Consider the following 24,697-nt stretch of genomic DNA (forward strand, 5'->3'; position numbering starts at 1 on the left):
GAGTAGAGTAATCAAACAGCAGAGGTGAAATTTAACGACATTTCTTACCATGAGAATATAATTCCACCATGGTGAAGTGTTTTCAGTATCAAAGCTGGGTGAGAGGAATGGGAATACAAGGCTTTTAAATATCTGATTTTCCTATATTGTGCAAAGTTGGGAGGATTGGCACTTGTTTGCTCTTTGAAGACCTGAAATATTTCTAAAAAGTGCTTGCTTGCATTTATCTTGCTTTTCCAGGAAGATGCTATCAATGACTAAAAATTTAGTAGGTTTGTCGGCATGGTTATTTAACGCTGGTGGTTTAGATATTGGTGCGCTGTGCCTACCCCCCCTGTATGAATGGCAACTAGGTAGTATGGCAGGGTTGGATGGTGTGTAGAGCCTCTCCTTTGCTAAGCAAGCCACTTCCTGCATTCCCTCCTCCACCATCCATGTGAGCAACAGCCAGCCTGTCTCTGTGGGAAAACAGCTGAGCAGAAGACTTTAGCGCTACAGGAAGCCTATAAACAAAATACTCATCTCTCCACAACTTATTCCTTTGGGATCCACTCTCTCAGAACCCCTGTGACATGTCATGGGAGCAGGGGTCTCTGTTAATCCCTAGTAAAGGCCTGTGGTGCTATTCCCAAGAGTGGAGTCATGGAGGAATGTATGTTTCTGTAACGCACTATCAGAGCAGCTTAGATACACTAATGAATTCACACCCCTCTTGGGCAGGGGAAACATTATCCATCTATTACAGATGGGGAGCTGGGGCATAGAGAGATTGACATGGCCAAGGTGTCACAGGAAGCTGGAGATGATAGATTGAAATCCACACTGAGTGATGGGTGGAAAATTGTAGCTTCTCTATCTCAAACATGATACAAGGCAGGGACTTTTAGCAAAACATTTGCTGCAGTTAGGGTCTCAAAGTGAGATTTAGGTGTAAGCTGATACTGACCCCCCCAGACCCTAAAAAGAAACACTTATTTTTTTTTCCTTTTCCCTCCTCAGATCTTTTCTTGTCTGTGTCTGGGTAGATGAAAGTTCACTTTAACCCCACAGCACTGTAAGTAACCGAAGAACATTTTGGTTATAACACTGATGGAATAAAGCTGGTTCTGTAATTTGAGTTTGCTGCAGCTTTAAGATGTCTATTTTGACATATCACATGTGGTTGTTAAATTAATCCTGAAATTTGGGAAAGAACCCTAGTTACAGCAGCAGTTAGTGGGAGTAAACAAACAAAAAAACCTTAATCAGAAAAGTATAATTTCCCTGTGCTCCACCAATCACCTCAGTAGGGGCCAGAGTGTGTCTGTCCTCATGCTTAGACTGTTTTAATTCTTTCACATCCTTTATTCCACTCAGCAGCTGGGGGAAATATTGTTCCTGTAATATACTTGGGCATAATGAGGCATGTGGAATTAGAACAAAGATATTGCTATCTTCTAGAGCTTGTATATACAGTAGAGTTATAACAGTATAGCTAAAGTATGGATTTAAAGTGAGATTATTATGGCAGTATAAACGCCTCTGGACACTTTCTGGAATAAGATCAGCTTTTCACAGTTTAGTACATGTCACTTTGGAAAGGGTTTAAACTCAACTCTAAAATATCACTTTTATTCCAGAATAAGTTGTCCACAGGGCAGTTTACACTGGTATAGTTGTACCTGTGTGTGTTGAGAGATGTTTGTGCTAAACAGACAACTGCTGGACTTCACTAGATTATCATCCAGCCTTTTAATTAATTGTGTTGTCTTTCCTGAAATGGACACAAGCATGGTCTGAGAGAGAACTGCCAGGACAGGTATTCTTCAGCTCCCTCCTTGTAAAGGCCACTCACTCACTCCCTTCATTCTTAAATTGGTCCCCTTGTACTTTAGAGTTTATGGCCAGAAAAATGCATCAGAGCCAGGGATTAGTTTGAGGTGTGGGTTTATTTACCATCTTTGTTACCTACAGGAAAGGGGTAAAACTCTCCTTTAGTTAAATGTGAATGATGTTTGCAGTTGCCAAATGTAAAATAATGAGGGCAGGGCAATAAACGAGTTTGAACCTGAACAAATAGAACTTTAATGAGTCTTGGAAATGTATGGGAAACTTCTAGGAAAACAGCAATGTCCAAACTGCCCAGGATGGTAGCTAGTAATGAAGTATGGCAGTGGAGAAAGCGAAATGTGAGCTTCTAGGCTGAGTAGTCAGATAGAAATGGAACAACATCAGAAGCCATGTAGCCCTAGATAACATGTTAAAATGGAGTGGCAGGTGAGACAAGGGGAACATAATCCTGCTTTAAGTGCAATTCTCAACTTATCTTAAAGACACCAGAGTTTTCAGTATCTCCATAATATTACTGATGGCCTTTACCTGACCATCAACAAATTAGAATTCAGAGAATAATAATAGTGGGCCTGACTTGGGAGGGGACATTGAAACCCCTTCCTTGTGTGTGGGGGGTGTGCAAATTCTAAAGGAAAAGGATGAAGCTGAGCACAAGAGGAAAAAAAAAAAGGGTAAGGTCTGTTTGACTGTAGAACAGCCAAGGGCAGTGGTGGAAAGCCTACTTCTTGAGTCATTTGAAACAGGACTGAATAAACTTGTTGCAGGGACCAACCAGTCATTGGCAGGGGTAGCGGACTCCCTGAGCTAATAGACTGGGGAGAGGGAAAAGCCCTCTGAAAGAAGGTAGGTTGCAAGCAGGGAACACTCCATTCTAAGCCAGCTGTACAATGGAAGTGCAGTAGTATAAGAAATAGTTCCTATATATTGGTGGGGGAAGGAATGTGGTACAAAGATGAACAGGGCCCACACCCTTGACTGGGGTAAAGCAACTTGCTCCACTGCAAATAGAGCTCTGTCAAATTTAAACTGGCTAAGGCTCTGTCCTCTAGTTTACGTATTGAACACCTATATTTACAGTAATAGGTTATTAAGTTCAGCTCAACTACTGTTTTAATGCATACATCACTGCAAAGTAATCATTTTTGTCCTGGGGGGGGGTTGTCCCATTACTCAGATGTTTACTTGATTCAAGAAACAAAAGCATTTCCATAATTATTTTAGTGATTTATTGGTAACTTGTTATCTAACAAAGGCTTGGAGGCTACAGACAGAGGTAAACAACACATTGTGATAAAAGCAAACCACAGAAAAATGTATAGGGGGGAGATATATAACTAAAATAGTCAGGGAATGCAACATTTGGAATCAGAGAAATTTCCCCTATAAAAATGAGTTTCTGGAAAAAGCTCATTCAGGAGTTAGGACCCCCCCACTCCTTGGAGAATACAGCCAGGCATCAGTCTTTTGTTTCAAGCCCCTCTAATGCTATATATTGGCATTTTAGAAAGTTATTTAAATACAAAGAAATGCTTGACAAACTCTGGAACATTAACCAGTGCTTTTTTTAATCTAAATCCAGGTTTCATTAATCCAGTGAAGGATTGGTTAGTTTTTAAATGATCTACAATTACCTGGGTCATCTTGGCTTCAAGATTTTTTTCTCTTGCAGCAGCATGTGCTTGATAAATTCATTAATAGTAAACTCTTGGAGGAGAATTTTTTCCAATGATCAGGTCCCAGTGTCCAAGTTTCTTGCCCAACCATTGGTAGCAGCTGATATCTGTGGTGGCTGCTCTGCTGGAGGTTAAACATAAAATGCTGAAGAGGTTGGGTTTTTGTCAAACATAACTAGCAGTAACTGAAGTCCTCATTCAAGACCCTTGTTAGTGCCTAACCCTAATCCTCCAGGAATAGGTAGTCAGGATTCTTTGTCTTTTCTTCACAATGCAGGTATAGGTTCCTTCATTAATTGCATTGGCAATAATGCTCATGTGGTCATCATTTAAGGCTAAGTAACCAGGATATGAGTATTCCAGAAGCTCCTTATCTTTATACCAGCTGTCATAAGAAAAATGGGGAAAATTAATCACATAGCATAGATCAAAGTGCATTAAAGGGGCTTGTCAGTAATAATTTGTTTTGGGGTTGTATCATAGCACAGACAAGACCAACTTGAAATGTAGATTAAACTTCAAAAGCTTCTACCTCCCTAGGGACTTAGGCATGTCTGAAACTGCCACCAGAAGACACCTAACTCCCACTGAAATCACTAGGCAGGCTAATTGGGTGCCCCTGACCTTCTCCAAACCACTGCTCAACTGTTGCTTGAGTTTCCAGTGATAAGGCCAGATTTTCAAAAGCATCCAAGCAGGTTAGTTACCTGATTCCCATTGAAATCAGTGGAATTTAGGCATCTAAACTGCTCCGTGCCTATCTTTAAATACATTTGAAAATTTTAGCCCTAGTTAGTTTTAAAAATGAGTTATAAGTAGGACCCTGTTTGAGTCCTGGCAGTATTTGTGATTTTACTATGTTTAAAAAAAAATGCTCACACTCTAGCTGTCAGGTGAAAGACGCAGACAACAGTGAAAATGACTAGACACAGCTCTGTCATACACATTGTACCCAAGCTGAAAAAAAAGACTTTTTTCCCTTCTAGTCTTTACTTGCCACAATAGGTTGAGAGAAGTATTAATTTTATAGATTCATCAATTTAAGGCCAGAACAGACCAAGATGATGATTTACTGTAACCTCTAGTGTAACATAGACCAGAAAATTTCCCTAGGGGTGAGAGTTATTAGACTCATTACTACTATTTAAGTGAAGTACAATCAGATAAATAAGCTATGGTGAAAGTGTCAGACTCTGGGATATTTAAAACCAACAATACCCATGTGCAACACTAAGTATTGCATTCTCATAATCAGCAGTAAAGCATCCCAGGGGGGTTAAATTCTCCATTGTTTCTTGTGCTCTGTTTGTCTCCACCTGTTTTCTCATGTCTTATACTTAAATTGTGAGGGATTGTGTTTTTGTTCTGCATAGCAGCATCTCCTAAACACTACTACAATACTAATAATAAATGATACATTGTAGTTTTAATGGCTATAAAGAGAAGCCTTAAGTCCATGGGTCCCAGTAGTGTCACTTCCATAAGGAAAAAAGTGTTCTGAACACTGTTTATTCCAGTGAAATCACTTCTTATTCAAAGAAAAAACCCATCTCAGAACATTATTTCTAGATGTCGTTTTGTCTGTAAAATGCCGTGTCTCAAACGATTGGAACAGGGGAAGAGCACTTACTAAACTTTGCCTTTTTTATGAATAATCTTCTGTCCACAGCGAAAGGTGACATTTCTGCCTTCAGGAACGATCTTGGTTTTCGTCCTGAGTGGAGGAGGAGTTGGCGCTATGGTTGGAAAAGGGAATTCTGTCCACCAGAAGGAAGGAGGAAAAAAATAGTCAAGTCACTTTATCCCATTGCAAAACATTGCTGAAGATAACAGTATTTGTGAGGAACCACACTGACTTTTAGATTTCCTTTTCTGTATAGTAGTTCTTCAAAGCTTCCTCCTAAATAAGCTAGTATTGGAAAGACATTACTTTATCATTTCTATATGCAGATAACATCCTCTCAGTGCATTTACATGGCACAAGATGACATTGGCAGGCTTCAGTCTTGCCAACACTTGTGATTTTAGTGCAAGTCTCATGATGATGGGGGGGGAGGAGAAGAGGAAGATTTAAAATCCTAGGTCCTGGATTCACACGAGAATGTTTACATAGAACAGCATTTCAATGACAGTGCTTATATTTTAAGACACATGGGTTGTGTACTTCCCTTCAGACTAAAGTGCCCTCTTTCCTTTAGTCCAGGCTCACAAATATATTCCTACTGCATTGTAGCAGGCACACTAAAGCAGCAATGCCTGTTAACAGGCATGATTGACACCCAATATGCAATTCCAGCATTAATGCCAATGACCCACTTTTTTCCTCTCTATTCCCCTATCTTATCTGAGAGAGACTGAAATTTGTTTAACAAAGCAACTACCAGGTTGCAGATTTCCAAAGGGATGGGTTAGATATAGAGGGACAAGTGCAGAGCTGATGCAGACAGTATAAGTTAGACCAACCGGCTTTAGCTCACAACTTTCCCACCTCCTACCACATTGCCCTCAGGAGCTGAGGCATAACTTACATGACAAAATCCAGAGGTATCTCCCTCAAGAGGATCTGATAGGGGAGGGAAGCAGTACAAGGCACATGAAACAATTATATTTTCACAGCCTCTCAGGGCATTGGAATGTTAGATCAGAGAGGAGGAACACTAACCAGGACAGCAGACTTTTCCATACTCTAGAAAACATTCCCTGGTGTCTTAATGTCCACATCCTGTGGCTGAAATGCAATAGGCAAAGCAAGGGTGTTAGGGGCATCACTCATTGCTGAATTCTTTGGTCTGGAAGAGTCTTGTCATTTGTCACTAACATTCAGATAGATCACACAATTTAACATTGTCACTCTATCAACTCTTATGACCCTTAACCCCAGAAGAGGAGCTGATACCGTAGCAGAAGTCACAGCTGGATGGACAGTGCTTTTTCATCCACTTCCTACGAGTCTCACAGAAACCTTTCCGAGCCCATGATGGACATACGAATAGTCTGTCTGTGCAGCCTGCAATGAAAGGAGACAGAGTATTAAAAGGACAAGTGCCAGTTCTGAATGTGAAAGAAAGTGATGTGCAATAAAATGACATTGGATCACATCGCGCAAGTTTGATTTGCCAGAGGTGGGAATCAGCCTAAAATAACATAGGAAGTATGCGCTTTGCTGTATTTACATTAATTAACAACCGACATGAAGTGAATGAACTAGGCTGGACTGTCAGTGGAACTGTGAATTTGCCCCAGCTGAAAGTCTGATCCCATTGACTTCAATGGAGCTGTGACATCAGCTTTGGCTCTGACTCACTATTCCTTAATGGCAGTAGACAACGTGCCAGTCTGGCACAGACAGCTGTGCACTGCAATCTCATTTTGAGCAATGTCTTGATAAATACTGGTGCCCAAGTTAAGCTAACTCTCCTGCTGCACCCCAGTTTGGTTTGTGGGTAGGTCTTGCTCTGGTCATATTGCCTTCCCACTCTGTAAATATGCCTTAGTCTCATTTTCTGCCTTCCCCCCTGCGAAGCTCTAAATTTAGCAAATGTGCAAGTGGCAGTGCAAACCACAGCTCCTGATCCATACATTGAAGGAACAAGACTTTAGGTTTCAGGCCTGTCAATCTCGTATCCATCATAAGCACGGTATTTTTGCAGATGTGAGGGGAGTGGAACATTTCCTCCACCCCCTCCCATTAGCTTCAGCATGAAATTTACTAACACATGTCAGGACATACTCACTTCTGCCTTACCTAGACTCCCTCTGACCTGTTGGGGTAGCATAAGAAGTCAACTTGCTGCCAAAAACTCTTTGCTTGTGAAATCAGAGCCCAATCTGGTCAAGTGCAGAGCACCCAGCAACTCCCATTGAAGCCATGATAGGTGTCAGGAAATCAGTGCTGCTCAGGAGCAGGCCTTTAGGCTGGTGTTCTTTACACTAACAGCTACAAGAAACAAACCCTTTCCTCTCCTCTCACCGTAGAGTCTGTGAATCCCCCAGATGTCATCCTGGGAGATGGTCTTTTTCCCAGTTAAAGTGGCATTGATGTGCATCAAGGCATTAGAGTTCAGGGAGTGCATGAGTCCCAGGGCATGTCCAATTTCATGAGCTGCTACGTGTACCAGGTCTGTAAGCCAAACACCTGAGAGAGGAAAAGAACAGCAACAGAAGTTACACAGCATGGTTCTGTTCACTAACCTTAAAGTATAACAGTGGATTCAGCTCAGTCAGGACACCATTTCAGACTTTGTTCTGACAGTTAGGAATTGTTTTATCTACCCTGCGGATTTGCCCCAATTCCATCTCCGGTGCATCAGCAGTGGATATCTGCACCAGCAGCTCTTACCCTGGTTTCATGCACTGTGCAAACAGTTTACATTAGAGCTGCTACATTTGTGGCTGAAATCAGGACAAAACCCCAGCATGACCAGGCCGATGTGTTCCTGGCAACATTCTCCCATGTTATTCCCACAGCATCATGCTCTAACTAGGACATGATCATTTAGAGATGAAACCATTAGCCATTTACCCATGTATAAAGCACACTGTTTTGATTGTTCTCCATACACGTGGGGATAAAACTCCTACAAGGCAGGTTACATTTTTGTTGTACTGACCTTAGCATCCCCTTAAGATGTAGAATTGAACTGCAACTTCTTGGTAGTAACTTGGAGACTGTTAGTAGCAGGGACAGATAGATTTTACCAGAAGGATGATTATAATCATTTACCCATAAGACAGGCCAGAGAATCTCACCCAACAATTTCTGCATCAAGTCAATTTGTGGTTGAACTAGAGCAGCTCTCAGAGAAAGATGGCATCTTGCAAATTTGCTTAATGCATTAAATGGGGGCCTCTAGAAATGCTTGTTTACCTTTGTTTGTTGGCTGTTTCTCAAGGCACCTTTGGATGGTGGATGAGAGAATCTTTCATCCCTGTCTATTGTGATGTTAATTTGCATCTGTGCACCCAGATAGTTCAGCCCTTCTGAAGAATCGTGTGTCTGAGGAGAACCATGTGCTTTACAAACATTAGTGAAGTCAGACTTGCAGCATCATCAGTATTGTCATCACTGTTTTGGAGACAAGCAGTTACAGGGACTGGATCTCCTTTCATTCAAACCACTGCAAATCAGAAGCATCTCTACTGAAATCAATGGAGTTAGGATCAGGGGTAAAATTCACCCCTGTGCAGAGGGCCAGCACCAGACCCTATGCATCATTTAATTCCCACCTTACTTTAGCAGTAGGATATAGAGTCTTTTCATTGAAGGCAACAGTTCAGATGCACAGTGACTAATGAGCTGTAAGCCACTGGACAAGTGTCCACATTAAAAAAAAAAATATTACCCAGGCTGACCGCAGAGACTGAACTCTCTGGGGGGAGGGATAGCTCAGTGGTTTGAGCATTGGCCGGCTAAACCCAGGGTTGTGAGTTCAGTCATTAAGCCACTTAGGGATCTAGGGCAAAATCAGTACTTGGTCCTGCTAGTGAAGGCAGAGGACTGGACTTGATGACCTTTCGGGGTCCCTTCCAGTTCTATGAGATAGGTATATCCCTCTCTCCAGAACAGAGCAGATATTGGCAGGGAGTTAGGAGAATCTCATGCTGCTGCTGCACTCAGTCTGACTTCCACCTTCAAAAGTGGTCCAAAACTACCCAATTTTCAGCCAGACCCTCCCATTTCACACTGGCTAAGCACTCTGATGTTGTGTGGCTGCTGTAGGCGTAAGTGGGAATTAGCTGGTGTAAAGGTCTGGGCTGGCCTTATGCACAGCTGTGCAAGCCATCCCTTGTCTTCCCCCCACCCCAATCACTGCAGAACTATTTCTAGGGCTTTATCCAGTTTAACTATAAAACATGTTGCAAGTGCTTCCACCACTTCCCCTGGGCGATTATTCTAGCCCAGTAACTCTCACCAGCAGGGTATTTTCCCTCTCTTAATTGTATCCCATTACTTCTAGCTGTAATGCACTAAGGGCTCGTCTACACTGGGAAAAATTGATCTGAATTAACTAAAACACTGTAAATTTAAAGTGGATTAGTTAAACCATATCTAATCTGTGTGGACACACACATTCAGAATTAAAGTGGTCTTAATTTCAAAGTGAACTAAACCAAACCAAACTAAGGTCGCTTTAATTCTGAATGAGAGCATACTTATGGGGTTTTAATGTGGTTTAACTAATCCACTTGAGAAGCTAATGCTAAATTAAGGCCTTGTCTACCCTGTAGAGCAGGGGTAGGCAACCTACGGCACACGAGCTGATTTTCAGTGGCACTCACACTGCCCGGGTTCTGGCCACCGGTCTGAGGGGCTCTGCATTTTAATTTAATTTTAAATGAAGCTTCTTAAACATTTAAAAAACCTTATTTACATACACCAATAGTTTTGTTATATATTATAGAAAGAGACCTTCTAAAAACGTTAAAATGTATTACTGGCACGCGAAACCTTAAATTAGAGTGAATAAATGAAGACTTGGCACAGCACTTCTGAAAGGTTGCCGACCCCTACTGTAGAGTTATATTGGCATAGCTACATTTGTCAGGGGTGTGAAAAAGCCACACAGCTATGACAATGGAATAAGGCTTTCATCGACACAGCTGACATTGAGTACATCTACACTATGGAGACTATCAACCATAGCTATGCTGGCATAACCCAATACTGTAGAGACAGCCCACACTGATCGACAGTAGCTACGTTGAAAAAAGCCTTCTTTCATCAAAGAACCCCCAGTGTAGATGCAGCTACACTGGCATAGCACCTTGGTCAGGGCTCTGAATTTTTCCATATGCCTTATAGCCGTAGCTATGTTGACTTAAAAGTTCAGCTTTTTGTTCAGGAACATGGTGTTCCTACACCAACAGAAAACCCCCTTCTGTCAGTGTCTACACTATGGGGCTATGCCAGTATAGTCTCTGTAGTGCAGATGTACCCTCTTCCCCAAGTGGCCCCATATAGCTAAGCCATAAGTAATTCCTCTCCATCCTTGGTGTTCGCAATCTTTCACTTACATGTCAACTGTTTGGTCATGTTATGATCTTTTTTGTGAATTGGGGGGGGAGAGAGAGAGTGTGTGTGTGTGTGTGTAAATAAAATGTCAATATTTTTTAAAGCAACTAGAGATTTTGGGTGCCTAATTTGAAGTACTATAATGAGCCTGATTTTCAGGAAGAATAGAGCATTGCTCTCTGAAAAGTCAAGTCCCTCTAAGATGTCTCAAGTTGGAAACCCAAAAGCACCAGTCACTTAAAAACATCTTAGCATACATACACATGCACAGATGTTGTATACATAATATACGTAATATTACATACACTTACAGAACATGTGTTCTCACGCACACACAAAAGAGATAAAAGACCCTCTGCTAAAATGATAAAAAACAGGAACACAGGATACATTTCTAAAGCTTCTCCTACCCTGCTTTTTTAGTAACAAACGAAAAACTTAACTTCAAAGAAATAGAACATTTGCCTTATGAAATGAGTTTGCTGATTGGTCAGGGACCATCTGCTTGTAATTTAATGTTACTTTAGACTTAAAAAAAAAGTAACCAAGATATCTTTAGGTAGCCACAAGCTTGAAAATGACTATGTACGCAGGAAAGCTGGTTACAGAGGACAACAAAAATGTGAACAACCCTGCCAAGAAATCAAACGTAACGTGGCCCTCCCCAGAGATAGCACAGCTGCTTGGACTGAAGCCAGTCCTGATTATTTACAATGTGGTTGGAGCCCACTGAATTACTCAGAAAGTGCTGGAACTGCCACCAAAAGGGGAATATTCCATGGCTGGAGTTCAGTCACACGACAGCAGTACCAATAGCCACAAAGAATCACACCAAACTTTCCTTTTGACTCTCCCAGTATCAGTTAAACAGTGAGAAAATCTGCACCTAAATAAAAGACCTAAGGCCAGGGTTCTCAAACTTTTGTACTGGTGACCCCTGTCACATAGCAAGCCTCTGAGTGCAGCCTCCCCTTATCAATTAAAAACACTTTTTAATGTATTTAGCACCATTATAAATGCTGGAGGCAAAGCGGGGCTCGGGGTGGAGGCTGACAGCTCATGATCCCCCATGTAATAACCTCATGACCCCCTGAGGGGTCACGACTCCCCGTTTGAGAACTCTGACCTAAGACAAATCTTGCTCACCTTACACAAGGAGTTCTACTCAAGCTGCTGGAGGTGGGTGGATATTGGCCTCTACAGCAGTAAACCCCTGATAAACAAAGTTATAGATTCCATTCCATCACAGCCTCATGAAGTCATTAAAGCCTCTCCTGCAGAGACAATGGATATCAAAGCAATCTATCTAGCCACAGGTTCATCACCCCCTTCCACACACACACAGAGGAAAATGGATCATGGTTGGAAGCATCTAAAGGCTTGAACTGATGGGGTGAAACACCTTTTATAAGTCAGTAGCATGTGCCACGTTGGTCCATCAAAGGTAATATCTATCTAGAAAATAACGACACCTGCAGACTTATTTATGACACTGATACTGTGCCGCCATAACAACTAAAGAGGTTCAAAATCCCTCTGAGTGCTGGGGATATTTCAGTCTGGAACCAGACTTTGCAACATGGGTCTCTCCCTAACAACCTACTCCATTGGCATTTGTGTCTTGTGAACCTTTCAGGATTTTAATAAGAGTGAGCATCATCATTGTGGGAAAATGCAATCAATCCCTTGGGAGAAGTAGATCTCCTCAGAGACAAGTTACATACCCTTTTTCCAGCTGAACCGAGTGTTTCCCAATATCCAATATTCATGGTCATCAAAATGGATTTCCCCATTTTTCGGGAAGAAAGCATGGGCAAGCTCCCCTGTCGTCCCATCAAAACAATGATGGATGAGTGACTCCAGGCAATCAGTATGGTTTATGGAATAGAAGCCTGTGAAAGAGAATACATAAAGTGAGACTCGTCAGTGTACTTCACACATGCATGGACTGAACAAAGAGGAGAGTGTCTCGGGGACATATTCGTTTTCCATCCCACAGATGCACAGAAGGAAAATCAAACTTAAAGAGATAGTTAGAAATGAGGGTTGAATAATACAAACCAGGCCCAACTCTATAGATGAAATACGCACTAGAAGGGCGAGGTATTATCGTCTAAAGTGATACAAAGCTCCTCAGGCAGGGACCAAGTCTTTACAGTAGTGCCCACGCCATAAAAACGCCTTTGCTGAGCTGCTACTTCTTCTAAAAGGTTTATTTAGTTATAACCACTTGCCTGCAACCAATGTCCATCCAAAGTTCTTTACAAATGCCTCTGGGAGGCAGATAAGTGTTATCCCCTTTTAAATCTGGATTTAACAGAGACATATCGAGGTTAAGTGACTTGCTCCAGGCCACCATGCAGAACCTGGCTCTCAGGCCTGCGCTCTAATTACATGTCATGCAGTCCTTAATAGGTGCCTGGAATGGGGCTCTGTGGAGCTCCTACGTGGCAGCATTTCGCTCTCTGTTAGGCAAGGCCCCCAGGGAGGTGGATCATCTGCTCTCAGGTGGTGTCACGCAATAGCAGAGCAAGAAATATGTTGCGAAACAATGGAAACTTCGCTGGAAATCCTGAAGACACCACAGTCTGCACAGGAAAGAATGATCATGTCTCTCATAGGCCATAAATCCTGAAAGGAATTTACATCTAGAATGTGAAACTAACCAGATGATCCAGGATTAAAAACTGCATTGTGATTGCCCAGGGCTGAGAGCTTCAGAAAGGCACCCAGTGAACCTGCAGAGCAGCTGAGAAGGAACAAAGGGAAATGGCTCAGTAAGATCTGTGGAGATAAACAAGGAAGGGGGAGCGGAATCCTTGAGCTTGAAGCTGAGGCCTGGTCTTGCAAGGGATTGTACTGTGGATGGTGAGAAAGGAACCAGAATTAAGGAATAACTAATAGGATTTAAAGAATGGTCTGGAGTACATGTGGGGAGAGAGAATAATAATATTAATAGTTAGCTCTTGAACAGTACTTTTCATCTGGAGATCTCAAGGCACTTTACAAAGGAGGCATCATTATCCCCACTTTACAGATGGCAAATCTGGGGCACAGAGAAGTGAAGTGACTTGTCCCAGGGCACCAGCAGGCCAGTGGGAAAGCTGGGAATAGAGCCCAGGTCACCTGAGTCCCAGTCCAGTGTTCTATCCACTAGGCACCACTGCTAGCCCAGAGAAGGAGAAACTATTGAACTTCCTGTTCAGTTAGTGTGTTTGTACCTGTAAGAGCAGCTCAGATACCATAGGGACGAGTGTGACATAAATATACAGGTAGACCTTGCTCTGCATGAGGAAGAAGAAGCAGGCTGAACTGTAGGGAGAGTACTGCTGAGGTGTTCTTCTGTCTAGGGCATGTGGAGTGCCACTAGGATTTCTCTATAAATAAAATACCAGGAGGCATCATGGCTACCAGTCAGCGCACCAGACTAGGATCCAGGAGAACTGTGCTCTATTCTGGACTCCACCACAGACTCACTGTGACTTTGGGTGAGTCACTTTACTTCTCTGCACTTCCCCATCTGTGAAACGGGGATAATCCTGCTTCCTGGGGGTGTTGGGAGATTTCACTCTCTGAGCTTCCTGGATAGCAGGCACTAGGGTCATGATACATACTATAGCCCCTTCCCTTGCCGAATACACGAATTAGATTCCTCCCAGAGGGAAGGCAGGTGCATCAAAGGTCTGGGGCTGCATCACCAATACCAGCCAGAGGGTGTGGCCCAGCCTGTGCTGTGGGGAGGAGCATTCCAGTTGCAGGACTCCTGGGTCTCACCTGAAAAGTTCTGCAACTAAATGCTCCACAGAACATCCCCTAGTGCCAGAGCCCACTCTCTCCTTAGCGCAGGTCCCCAGGGTCTTTGCAGACCTACCTATTTTCAGGTCACTAGCCGAGTTGGGTGGCACCTCCTTGAAGTTGAATGGTGAAACGTTGCTCCACATTCGGAAAGCAGCTGCCAACCCCTTCCGTGTGACACTCTCATTAATGAGGTTTCTCGGGAAGGACACGATTCTGCAGGGAGAGACAGACTGGCTTTAGACAGATCCCAGACTATCCTCCTGCATCAACTGAAGGTTCCAGTTCTGCTCACCTGGAAAGGTTCCCATCTTAAAGAGTTTCACTGCACTAGACTATGGGTCTAGTCCAAAGCCCATTGCAATCAGTGAGAACCTTTCCATTGACTTTATGGGTTCAGAGCAGGCCCTATTTGCAGAATAGCAGATAATTTAATTAGGGTGATAAACTCTTTAATCTGTGCAATGAGGAGATACCACAATGCTCGTGGGCAACGTGGAGGCAACAAGGTAATGGCTGTTAATTCTTGCCCGTGCTATAGCAGGCTCTGGCTTTCCACTGCTCTGCTCAGGGGCTGAATGGAGCAGGGGCGTTTGTGCTGTTCTGCAGCATCCCTGGTTATTTGTCTGGGCTGGTGGCAGGCAGACCTCCCTGTCCATTTGGAAGGACTATTCCACTGGCCAGCAGCTCACCACCACTGACTGGACACTGTGACAATGATAATGTGCACCTGGGACAGTCTGTGACCCCAAGAGCCAGGCTGTGAGGAAAAGGACCCCACAATGGCTGCTAGGGGGATTTGACCTAGTGCTGACCGGGATGGTTCAGTGCGTGCTGGGGAGAAGGGGAACAGGAGGACAAGTTGCAATGAGACATCTGTGTGGCTGAAGGAGCGAGATGGAACTGCTACCCAGGGAATCCAGGCAGTGGCACTGCTAGACTGAGCAGGGAGTGGCAGTCTGTGCCTGCTGCTCACACCGAAATGCCCACTCGATCCCTTTTTAAGTGCCTCAGGAACTCCCATTCCTGTGCAGGTGAGAGCTACAGGCAGCTAGAACCCCCCCCCCCCTCCCTACAGCAAACTCAATGCAAATATAACTGGATCCTCCTTCCTTTCTTGTTTGTTGGTTTAGAGACTTTCCCATCCATTTCAGTCCTGGTCTGGGAAGCCTCCCAGCTGGAGCAAGACCCTCCCTGCCCCAAAACAACCCTCCTCCTAATGCAGAGCGGAGGCTGCAACAGGCATTCCCTGCTGCCAGAGGCCACTTTCAGATCTCCGAGACTAATCTGGTTAGACTTGGGTCTGCTTAGCAGCTGCTGCCTTGGAAAATCACTTCAGAGAAGGCTTGCTGTAAAGGACTGGCCAGATGGGGGGTGATTTATAAAGGGGTGGTTGTCACCACATATTACACTGAATACACTTTTAACTGTCTCAGGAGTTCCCAGAAGGGCGCCCTCCCCTCTCAGCAAGGATTTTAACAAGGGGCCTTTCTTCAGCAAGACCTGAGGACTCCTGCCAAGGCTGAGGTACAAACCACATCCGGACCCCTGGCCTGCTGCCTGAGGTTCACCAGAACGGCATGGTCACACCTGCCAGGCCTCAGCTGGCTCCGGAGGGATTCCCCAGGCACACTCACTGCACTGCGCTTGCTTGATGGGCACAGCATTGGCAGACCAGAAGCTATTCATCCACTGGTGATTTCAGGCAGTGTTTTGCTTAAGGGCTGAACACTTCACAATTACAGTTATTGCAGTGTGGCCAGAAAGTAATAAGAAAGGGCTAGATCCTCAGGTGGTGTCATTCTGCATGACTTTGGAGCTATGCCAGCTCACATCGGCAGGAGCTGGCTGTCACAGAGTCCCTGGGCGATGCTCTGGAACTGCTCCCCACAAAGCTCGTCAGGACTTTGGGGAGCCTCCTCTCCCTTGGAGCAGACTGTCTTCAGGGCAAGAAGCTCTCACAGCTTCCACCTTCCTGGGTCTGATCTTGGAACATTCAGCATCCTCTGCCCCTCCGTGTGCTTCCCACAGCGAGTCTGCCCAGGCGGGGTCCTGGGGAAGCCAGAGGGTCCTACACCCCCACTTCACAGTCAGACGTGACTCTTAGCCAGCCAGTAAAACAGAGGTTTATTCGATGACAGGAACATGGTCTAAAACAGAGCTTGTAGGTACAGAGAACAGGACCCCTCAGCTGGGTCCATCCTGGCAGGCAGCGAACCAGACACTCACGTCTGTACTCACTCCTTGTCCCCAACTAGCTTCCAACAGAAACCCCCTCCAGCCCTTCCTTCTCTGCTGAGTTCCTTTCCTGGGCCAGGAGATCACCTGACCTCTGTTCTCCCACACCTTTAGCATCCCCTTGCAGGGGGAAAAGGGCCCAGGCCACTAGTTGCCAGGAGACAGAGGGTCGGCCAGAAACTGAGGCACCCACACAATATTCAGAGGAAACATTAAGAACATTCCCACTTCGTCACACTGGCCTATAGATTTAGGATTGTGCCATTCCAGAGAGCATTGTTTTGACTCAAGTTTGAGGTGCGCTCTCCTGTTGGAGTCTATATGACACATATTGTGCAGCGTGCACAAAGCCATTTTCTCCATTGCAACATCACCAAGTCCAAGGACTTGCACTGGCTTATGCCAGTGGTGAATTAGGTCCCTTATTATCCTTGGGTTCTGTAGCTACTTGGTCTTTGAGCTATTGGTAGAAGCAGCCTGCTTATTTCACAAAGGAAAATACCGTCATTGTACATGTATATTGCTCCATCCCCTCCAAAACAGATCTTCACTCCCTTTACAGCTACAAAGTACCACCAAAGTACAGCCACTTCTGAAACGGAGCAGTGCAGCCAGCTGGCATGCAACATTCCGGGTGGTCACGTTTGTGGGTATGAAATTTGGCCGCAGATATTGAGGTGAACCTCCATTCTTATGAGTGTGCCAGGTAATTCTCCCATCCTATGAGCCCTTGGTTTTTAGGATCTAAACCAAAAGATAAAGTTCCACTTCTGCCACGAGCACAGAGGGTTTTCGTGCTGGACTATCTCTGCTCCCATTGAAGTCAATGAGAATTTTACAAACAACTTCATGGAGAGCAGTTCATCCAGTGCTGAGCCCACCCAGAATGAACTGGGACCAAATGTATTTACCTTGGAGGGGTGAATGGACCACAGAATTGAGTCAAAGGGAATTGTAGGTGTGTCAACCCAGAATTCATCCTAGATCAGCACCATATCCAGTAGAAACCTGTAGGTTTCTGCAGGTGTTAGCAAGCATCATACCATGCATTAGTTCCTTATAGAAGTTCTGCTCTGCGCATGATCTGTACAACCTGTGGGAGAGACCTAGCAGTATTTGTATGAATAGAGCCTGCTCTAATGTGTGTCCGGACAACTAATTGTTCCCAGCTGTCCACTGCTCACAAGCAGTTCAATTAGCACAAGGATCCACAGCAGGAAAACATGAGTGTCCAAGGCAGGAAGGCACAAAGCAAACATTGCAGACCCGGCACGCACAGAGTTAACATGTGTTCATACCTGTACGTCAGGTTGAAGTGGTCCCATTTCAGCTGCCCTGGTGTGAGCGTGTATCGTTTTCTCCGTGTATGGGGTAGGTGTGGGAGGGCTGGGGCAATCACCCCCTGAAGGCCAGGCAATACGGCGTCTTCCTTGAAAGACAAACAGGAGGTTAAAGGAGTTGGAGCAGCTCGAGCAGCGTGCCTAAACCTGCCCGTTTAGGGGCACTTGTGTATGTTGGTACCTACTTGTGGGCCCCTAGGTGTCCCTTCCAAAGCCGTAATGCTGCTGGTAGGACTGCAAAGCACTGACTGTATGATGCTGCAATCTTCCTAAACTGTAACCCCCATGAGGAGATCTGGTGAAAACCAACCTCCTCTTCCCCCCACCAACTCCTTCCCAGTGCCTGTGGCTGAGAATGTGTTTTAGGGAATCCATTCCTGTGCGGGAGTCTCCTCTCCGTTAGCACAGAAAACACACAGCAAGATTTACATTGACAGACTACTCAGAATGCTCTAGAGGTAGCTGTGCAAGAAGGCAGAGGGTGCAAAGCACAAGGAATGGCCAATAGAGATGAGTCCTCTCCTGGCAGGAGATGAACTAGATGGGAGCTCATAAGCCATTTCTGTCTCCAGCATCTATTGTCCGGATTCTCTAGTCTGCTAACGCCACTATGAAGTAGAAAGTCAGTGGAGAATTTCTTCTTAATCAGGAAACTCCACTGGGAACGCTGGCTCCCCCAACTCTACCCCCAGTTCCTGGTGTAAGGGTGTGTGCTGGGGGAGTTCTTGTGACAGGGGACAGGCAGGAAGGGAAGGGAGCAGAGTTCCACTGCTCCGGATTCTAAGGGACCTTACATCAGTGGTGTAAGTTACAGACCTGCCTCTGTACAGCCCTAACTTGTGCTGGGTGGCCCAGAATGAGTCAAAGCCTGAGTCTATGGCCACAGGGATCGCAGCAGTTCCTGGAAAGTTCTCACTTCATTTTATTTTGCCAACTTTCTCTAGCATCATCCTACTGTGAGATGAAACACTGGGTGAATGAGTCAAACAGGCTCACATTTGGGCCAGGGGAGCTCTTTATGAAGTTGGATTGTGGACCTGAAACTCCCTTCAAGTAAACTGGGAGCACTGGAGACACTTTAAAAGCAATCCCTTTAGTTTGCTGCTGTCCCTGCCTTTATTGGATTAGGCAAGAGGCCAGCCTGGCTCTGAGTTCTGCCAAAAGAGGGGGAAAGGATGAGGTGTCAGAGGTCCCTGAAAGCTACCTTCTACTAGCACTGCCTCCTATGCTCAGGATTCATATACTGTATATTTACTACATGTCTTTGCTCCCAGGATGTCAAAACAACAATACAATATATTAGCAATACGACTAATAATTCTTAGACATGGCTTAATTAATTAATGCCTGTGTAGAAGGCGAGAATTATCTTCACTTTACATATGAAGGAGCCGAGTCCCAGAGACGTGAAACAACAGCCCCAAGTCACACAACAAGTTAGTGGCAGTGGCAAGCTAGAACCCGAGCATGCCGACTACCAGCCCGTGCTCTAATTACCAGACAGCGCTGCCTCCCCCCCCCGTAGCTAACACTGCTTCTCAAAAGGCCAAGAGACTCTATCATAGCTGGGAACCGGAGTCTCTTCTGTGTCCACCAGCTGGGTCCACCAGCTACAGGTTATCTGGCTTCTCCCCCTCGTCCCAACCTTAGGTTTAACTCTAACCTGGAAGCACCACTTGTCTTCACTGGGGAGACAGGCCTCATGCCAGCTCAGCTGTGGGTCTGACCCAGTTTTGTGACATGGATTCCTGTTCTCAGGGGAGCAACTGAAAACAACTGAATTCTTTAAATGTAAGGACTTCAAGGTTGCCTTGGTGCCCAGGGATTGGTCAGTGCTGGGCATGGGACACCAGAGCAGGTGGACTGGGGGATAACAACTAATCAGGTACTTTTTGCTCTTCTGCAGCACCTTTGATCCAAGGATTTCGAAGCAGGTCACCGATGGCAATGAATTAAGCAAGTCCTACGTGCCTGCGTTTTGCCTTAGCTGCTTTTCATAAGGCAGGAGCAATCCCACTGGCCTTAGTGGTGCCCATTCTCAGCTACAGTACGGCCCTTTTATGCCACTCTGGCAATGTAGGGCAGCCATCAAAATGGGTAGAAACAGCTCCCTGGCAATACCCTGCACAGGGGGCCACCTCAGTTGGTGTAGAGCTGGTGTCTTGACTCCATCCCAGTCCCTGCGTGTCAGAGCAAACGGGATGTGCAGCCAGAGGACACAATGCTATTGTCTGTTTCTCAGGGCTCATGGGAAGAGCAGTGTATATTAAAGCAACCCTGAAGCTGCTCTGACTTGCGTCAGGGGCTGGGCACTGACCCAGGATAAAAGGAGTTCTAAAGCCATCTTGTCCTCCCCAGCTCTGGCCTCGTAACAGAGTACGGGAGAATCAGGCCCAGTGGAGGTAACTAAAACCTGTTGGGAATGGTCTGACCTGGGCTGCAGTTCAGCCCATTATACAGATGGGGCCCATTCCCACCTGGGTTAAGCCTTCAAATACCCATAGTCTTTGAGGGTGTTCAGATCCAGGCATTTGGTTCAGGACGATCTTTACTCATTATAATGGAGTCCAAGATACACAAAGATAACAAAGGTGTATCGGCCAATGCACCGATTTCATACTACCCACCCACCCTCTTACAATGATTGCAGAGACTATTTATCCATATTTGTCTAAACTAATTTGCTTTTTCGAGTTGCACAGACTTTAGTTCTTTCCAGTTTATCTCTGTCCTATTCCTGGATTTCCATTTCCATTAGCGACGCTCTAGTGCAGCTAGATAGCTTAGAACCAGTTTCAGAGATGCAAAGTGGCATTGGAGCACTACTGCCAGCTGATGATACATACAAACAGGAGAGGAAGCAAGAGACACTTTTCATGATGTGACATAAGCAGCAAAATTAAATCTGCTCCTGGGAGGCCCTCATCTTTGCCTTAGTTCCCCATGAATCCCAGTTTGCTTCAGAAGATCTTGCTAATGGATGCCCCAGAATCAGAATAATCTATCACAACAGCAGCTAATGGGTTCTGTGGGTCCAGCACTAACTCCTACTTTGGGGACTTTCTGATCTCCCAATAGCCCTGTCTGCGGAGTTCCCGGTAAAGAGCTCTGCTGATTCAGCTGCTACAAGGCTGGGATATGCATGAGCCACATCACACTGGGCTGAGACAGCTGGGTTCTCAGGGTACTTACTCTCTGACCCAAATTGAAGAGTTTTTCCACATGCCAGGTTGTGGGACAGAAACACCAAGTTTTAGAGAATTTACTGGTTGGATATAGCAAAGAAAACATTTGCCATATCCTCAGAAGTCTGGAATCAGCCTCTGAACCTAATCTTCGGGTTCTTCATTTCCCTTTCAGATCCTTTTGCAAAAATGGACTCACTAGATACAAACAGATACTGGAGTTGACAAGCCAGCCATAAAGGAATTTCTAGCTGACTTAGGTCACCCCTTGAGTTTACAAGTACACCCCCCCCCCATATTCTGTATCCCATTCCAAGCATTTGAGAATTTGATCCCATCCCTACCTGAGGTTTCTGAGCTGCAGCTCCCACTGGATCTTTCAGAGTAGCCAGCAAAGCCACCAGAGGGAAAATGTATAAAATGCATAAAAATCCCACAATGGATTTATATCTCCCACACTTCTCCTCTGCAGATGACAGAAAGCCCTTGTTGCTGTCTGCAGAAAGTCCTTCCATTTGATCCATGTCTGCCTTTAATTAAAAAAAGGGAGGGGGGAAAATAATCAATTTCTGGACTGTATTTGTAACCCTCCTGCTCGCAGTTGCATCTGGAGCATTTGCAAGGAGCCCTGCAGTCAAAATTTCTAAGGAACCACCACCAGCCTTTGAAAAAGCCTTTTTTTTTTTAAAGCAGACTTTACATTAAGCTGCTTTCCAATGTGCCAGGGATTCTATCAGCCCCTGCCAAGCAGTATCATGTTACTTGAGCAGAAAGTTAGGGCTGGAGGAGGAACCAGCAAAGTGAAGCAAGCTGGGATGAACACGAACTCCTTCATTTGACTGGCTGAGTGTCGGCATAGGACAAATCTGCAGTTGTCAGCTTTATGTAATAAAAACGGGGAGGGGAATAAAAAGGAATCCAGAAGCCAGCATCATGCCTTTGGAACGGTTCATGAGGGATGCTTAATGCTAGAAGAGCTCTCATTTGCCAGAGGCCATCGACAGGAGCAGAATGAAAAATGCAACTGTGGGCTGAAGGCAGCAAGAGCCTTTTTGCTTTGAAGATTTTGGTCAGTTTACAAAAGCTCAGATGAAGTTAAACATCAACTCACTCCTTATTGGAAATTGGCAGGCGAGTCCTAAAGGACCGTTGTGTTTTGGTTTGGGGAGTTAAGTGATCACTGATCTGGGACTGAGACACAGAGCTCAAGCGTTCCAGAAGGGAGTGGCAGTTTTGGGTGCCTTCATTTATTTCAAGAGTCTCGACTGGGGACTCCAAAGGGTCTGGTTTTAAGAGGGAGGGTTCTTGGCAAGCCCCGAACAATCAGTTCCCCTTAAACACCAAATCAAAATCACTAGTTGCTATTGAAAGTCTTAGCCAGAAATTCTCTCATCTCGTGCTTGTGATTTGTTGGTCTTTCCGGCCAGCACCTTTCAGGATTAGGTGTTTGATAACAAGCGGCTATGAACTGACATCACTTTGCTATCTGGTTACAGCCAGGCATATGAGACGCAGGACTTCGTGCAATTCTCCTGTTTTCCCAAGAGGGGAAGCGCTCACTGCCAGCTAGTGTAAAAAAAATTTAAAAAAAAATCCTAAGTGACATTTGAAAGCCGCAGAAAGTGGATGATTTCTGCACTTTGATGTGAGTGTCTTTAAAAATGATCTCATTTGAGACCAAAAAATCCCTTCATTCACAACCAAAACTATTACCGGTTAGAATTTCACGTGCTTCCAGTGCAGAATTGGTCATTTCCTGGGAATTTAGTGAAAAATGAAGTTTCTGGGGTTTTGAAATGTCCTGGAACAAAAGTGACAAAAACAGTTGTGAAATGTTACAAACATTTTCCCCTCACTGTTATGCAAGGGTCTCTGAAACAGCAGCACGTTTCACAAAGGGACTAGAACAGGAACAAGTGTGTGTGTGTGTGGGGGGGTCGGATTGCATGGCACATAGGGAGGGCGTAGCCAGAGCAGGGAGCAGCATGGCAGAAGGTACAAAGAGTAGGATAGGAAAGGGTGGTTAGAACTGGAAGGAGGAGGAATAGCAGCAGGAAGTGAGAGCAGAGACACAGTTGGGGCAAAGCCTTGACGATAACGAAAAGCTCAAACTGCAAACTTGCACCGGCACTTGGACTCTGGGCACGGACTAGTGCTTCTTGTCCAATGAGGGTATTTCTACATAGCAGCTGGGGGGCGCAAATTCCCAGTGTGGGTCGTTGTACCTGCACTAGCTCTGCTCTGCTCGAGCGAGATGCTAACAATAGCAGTGTGGCTGCCTGAATACATGCCTAGGACGGGGGCTAGCCCAACCCCACCACCTGTGCTGCAACGGCCACTCACACTATAGCCTGAGCAGAGCTAGTCCAGGTCTGTCCACCCGTGCTGGGAATTACACCTCGGCTCAGCATAGACATGACCAGAGAAGTATTAACGCAAATGGAAAACACCGCTAGCAAACACTGCCAGAACATTAACTTCACTAGCGCGTGTGTAACACCACCACGGCCCAGTGCGTCAGCCCTTTGTCAGGCCAATAAGCACCAATAATGCATGAAGTGTCTCAACGTGATATTCATCTATCTAGGTACTTCTGTGGCTCCCACCACCAGAATATTGAGTGCCTCACACTCTATTGTATTTATCCTCAACACCCCAGTGAGCGCGGGCAGTGCTAGCCATCCCCATTTTACTGATGAGACACTGAGGCACACAGAGACTAACCTCTCTGACATGCCCAAAGGTCACAGTCTGTGGCAGAGCAGGGACTTGAACCCAGGTGGCTAGTCCCCTAACCACTGGGCCGTCCTTCCAAGGAAAAGATCATATAGGTGTAAGTTTGCAAAAGGTGAATCCAGAACCCAAACACCCACCACATGTGGAAGAGTTGGAGGCTGGCTGCTTTGGCCCACTCTAGAAAGTTACAGGGTTATCTGCGAAATATGGATTGGGTTCAGATTCCAACAGTAGCAAAGTTTGGCTGGAGGGTTCTGATTCTCGACCCACTTTTCTTCTGCACAGACTGTGAATCGTCTGATCAAGGAGCATGCTGGAGGCTCTAATTGCTGCAGCATATCGGTTATTCAAGAGGGAGACTGCAGTTTAATACAGTGAAGGCCTTTGACCTGAGTTGACAGAGTTCATCTGACACATTCTGGATAGGAGCAGAAATCTTGCTACTTTTTAGCCCCGCCCAGTCTGACCCCAAGTGGGTCACTGTGGCCGCTGAGAAGATACAGGAGCTCAGGGCTGTTTAGTGTCACACGCTTCTGCTTGAAGGGGACAGGTAAGGGTACGGTTCTCCTGGATGGGAAGCGAGAGTGGTTCTTGGAAAGCAGGCGTCTCTCCTTTCTCACTCTGTGGGGCAGGCACTGCGACAGTCAGCACAGGAACTCCTCTCCCTGCGTGCAGCTCCGACCAGATGCTGGATCCTTTAGAACTTTCTTTTTCTATTTAAGCCAAATACTCGCTCAGAAAATCAGCTCAACGTGGCCAAGACAAACCTCAGCTACTTTGGCAGTGAGCGCAGGGCCTAAAGGGTCAGCTGAGGAAAGTTCTTATGCTGGGCTATTCACAGGTTTTATCTGGCTGCTCACAGAGCTGTAAAGGAGACAGACTCTT

At 45.3% G+C, this 24,697-nt stretch overlaps 1 protein-coding gene across 4 annotated transcripts; it reads right to left on the reverse strand.

Moving 5' to 3' along the window:
• Positions 1-3,040: 3,040 nt before the first annotated feature.
• On the reverse strand, positions 3,041-22,898 carry MMP23B (matrix metallopeptidase 23B). 4 transcript variants are annotated; one of them, XM_039509088.1, is made up of 9 exons: positions 22,790-22,898; positions 21,421-21,606; positions 17,850-17,976; positions 14,390-14,529; positions 12,243-12,410; positions 7,477-7,641; positions 6,403-6,513; positions 5,137-5,263; positions 3,041-3,891 (listed from the first exon to the last, which is right to left on the reverse strand). In XM_039509088.1, the coding sequence occupies exons 2-9, from the start codon at positions 21,500-21,502 to the stop codon at positions 3,717-3,719; spliced, it is 1,095 nt and encodes a 364-aa protein (XP_039365022.1). In that variant the 5' UTR covers positions 21,503-21,606; positions 22,790-22,898; the 3' UTR covers positions 3,041-3,716. The 4 variants fall into 4 exon arrangements, with proteins under 4 accessions (XP_039365022.1, XP_039365020.1, XP_039365023.1 ...); XM_039509086.1 differs by having other exon boundaries at positions 17,850-17,980; positions 22,790-22,807; XM_039509089.1 differs by lacking the exon at positions 22,790-22,898 and adding an exon at positions 21,777-21,917.
• Between the last annotated feature and the right edge of the window lie 1,799 nt (positions 22,899-24,697).

Source organism: Mauremys reevesii, linkage group 21, assembly GCF_016161935.1.
Source record: "Mauremys reevesii isolate NIE-2019 linkage group 21, ASM1616193v1, whole genome shotgun sequence".
In the NCBI taxonomy this organism is placed as follows: domain Eukaryota; kingdom Metazoa; phylum Chordata; order Testudines; family Geoemydidae; genus Mauremys; species Mauremys reevesii.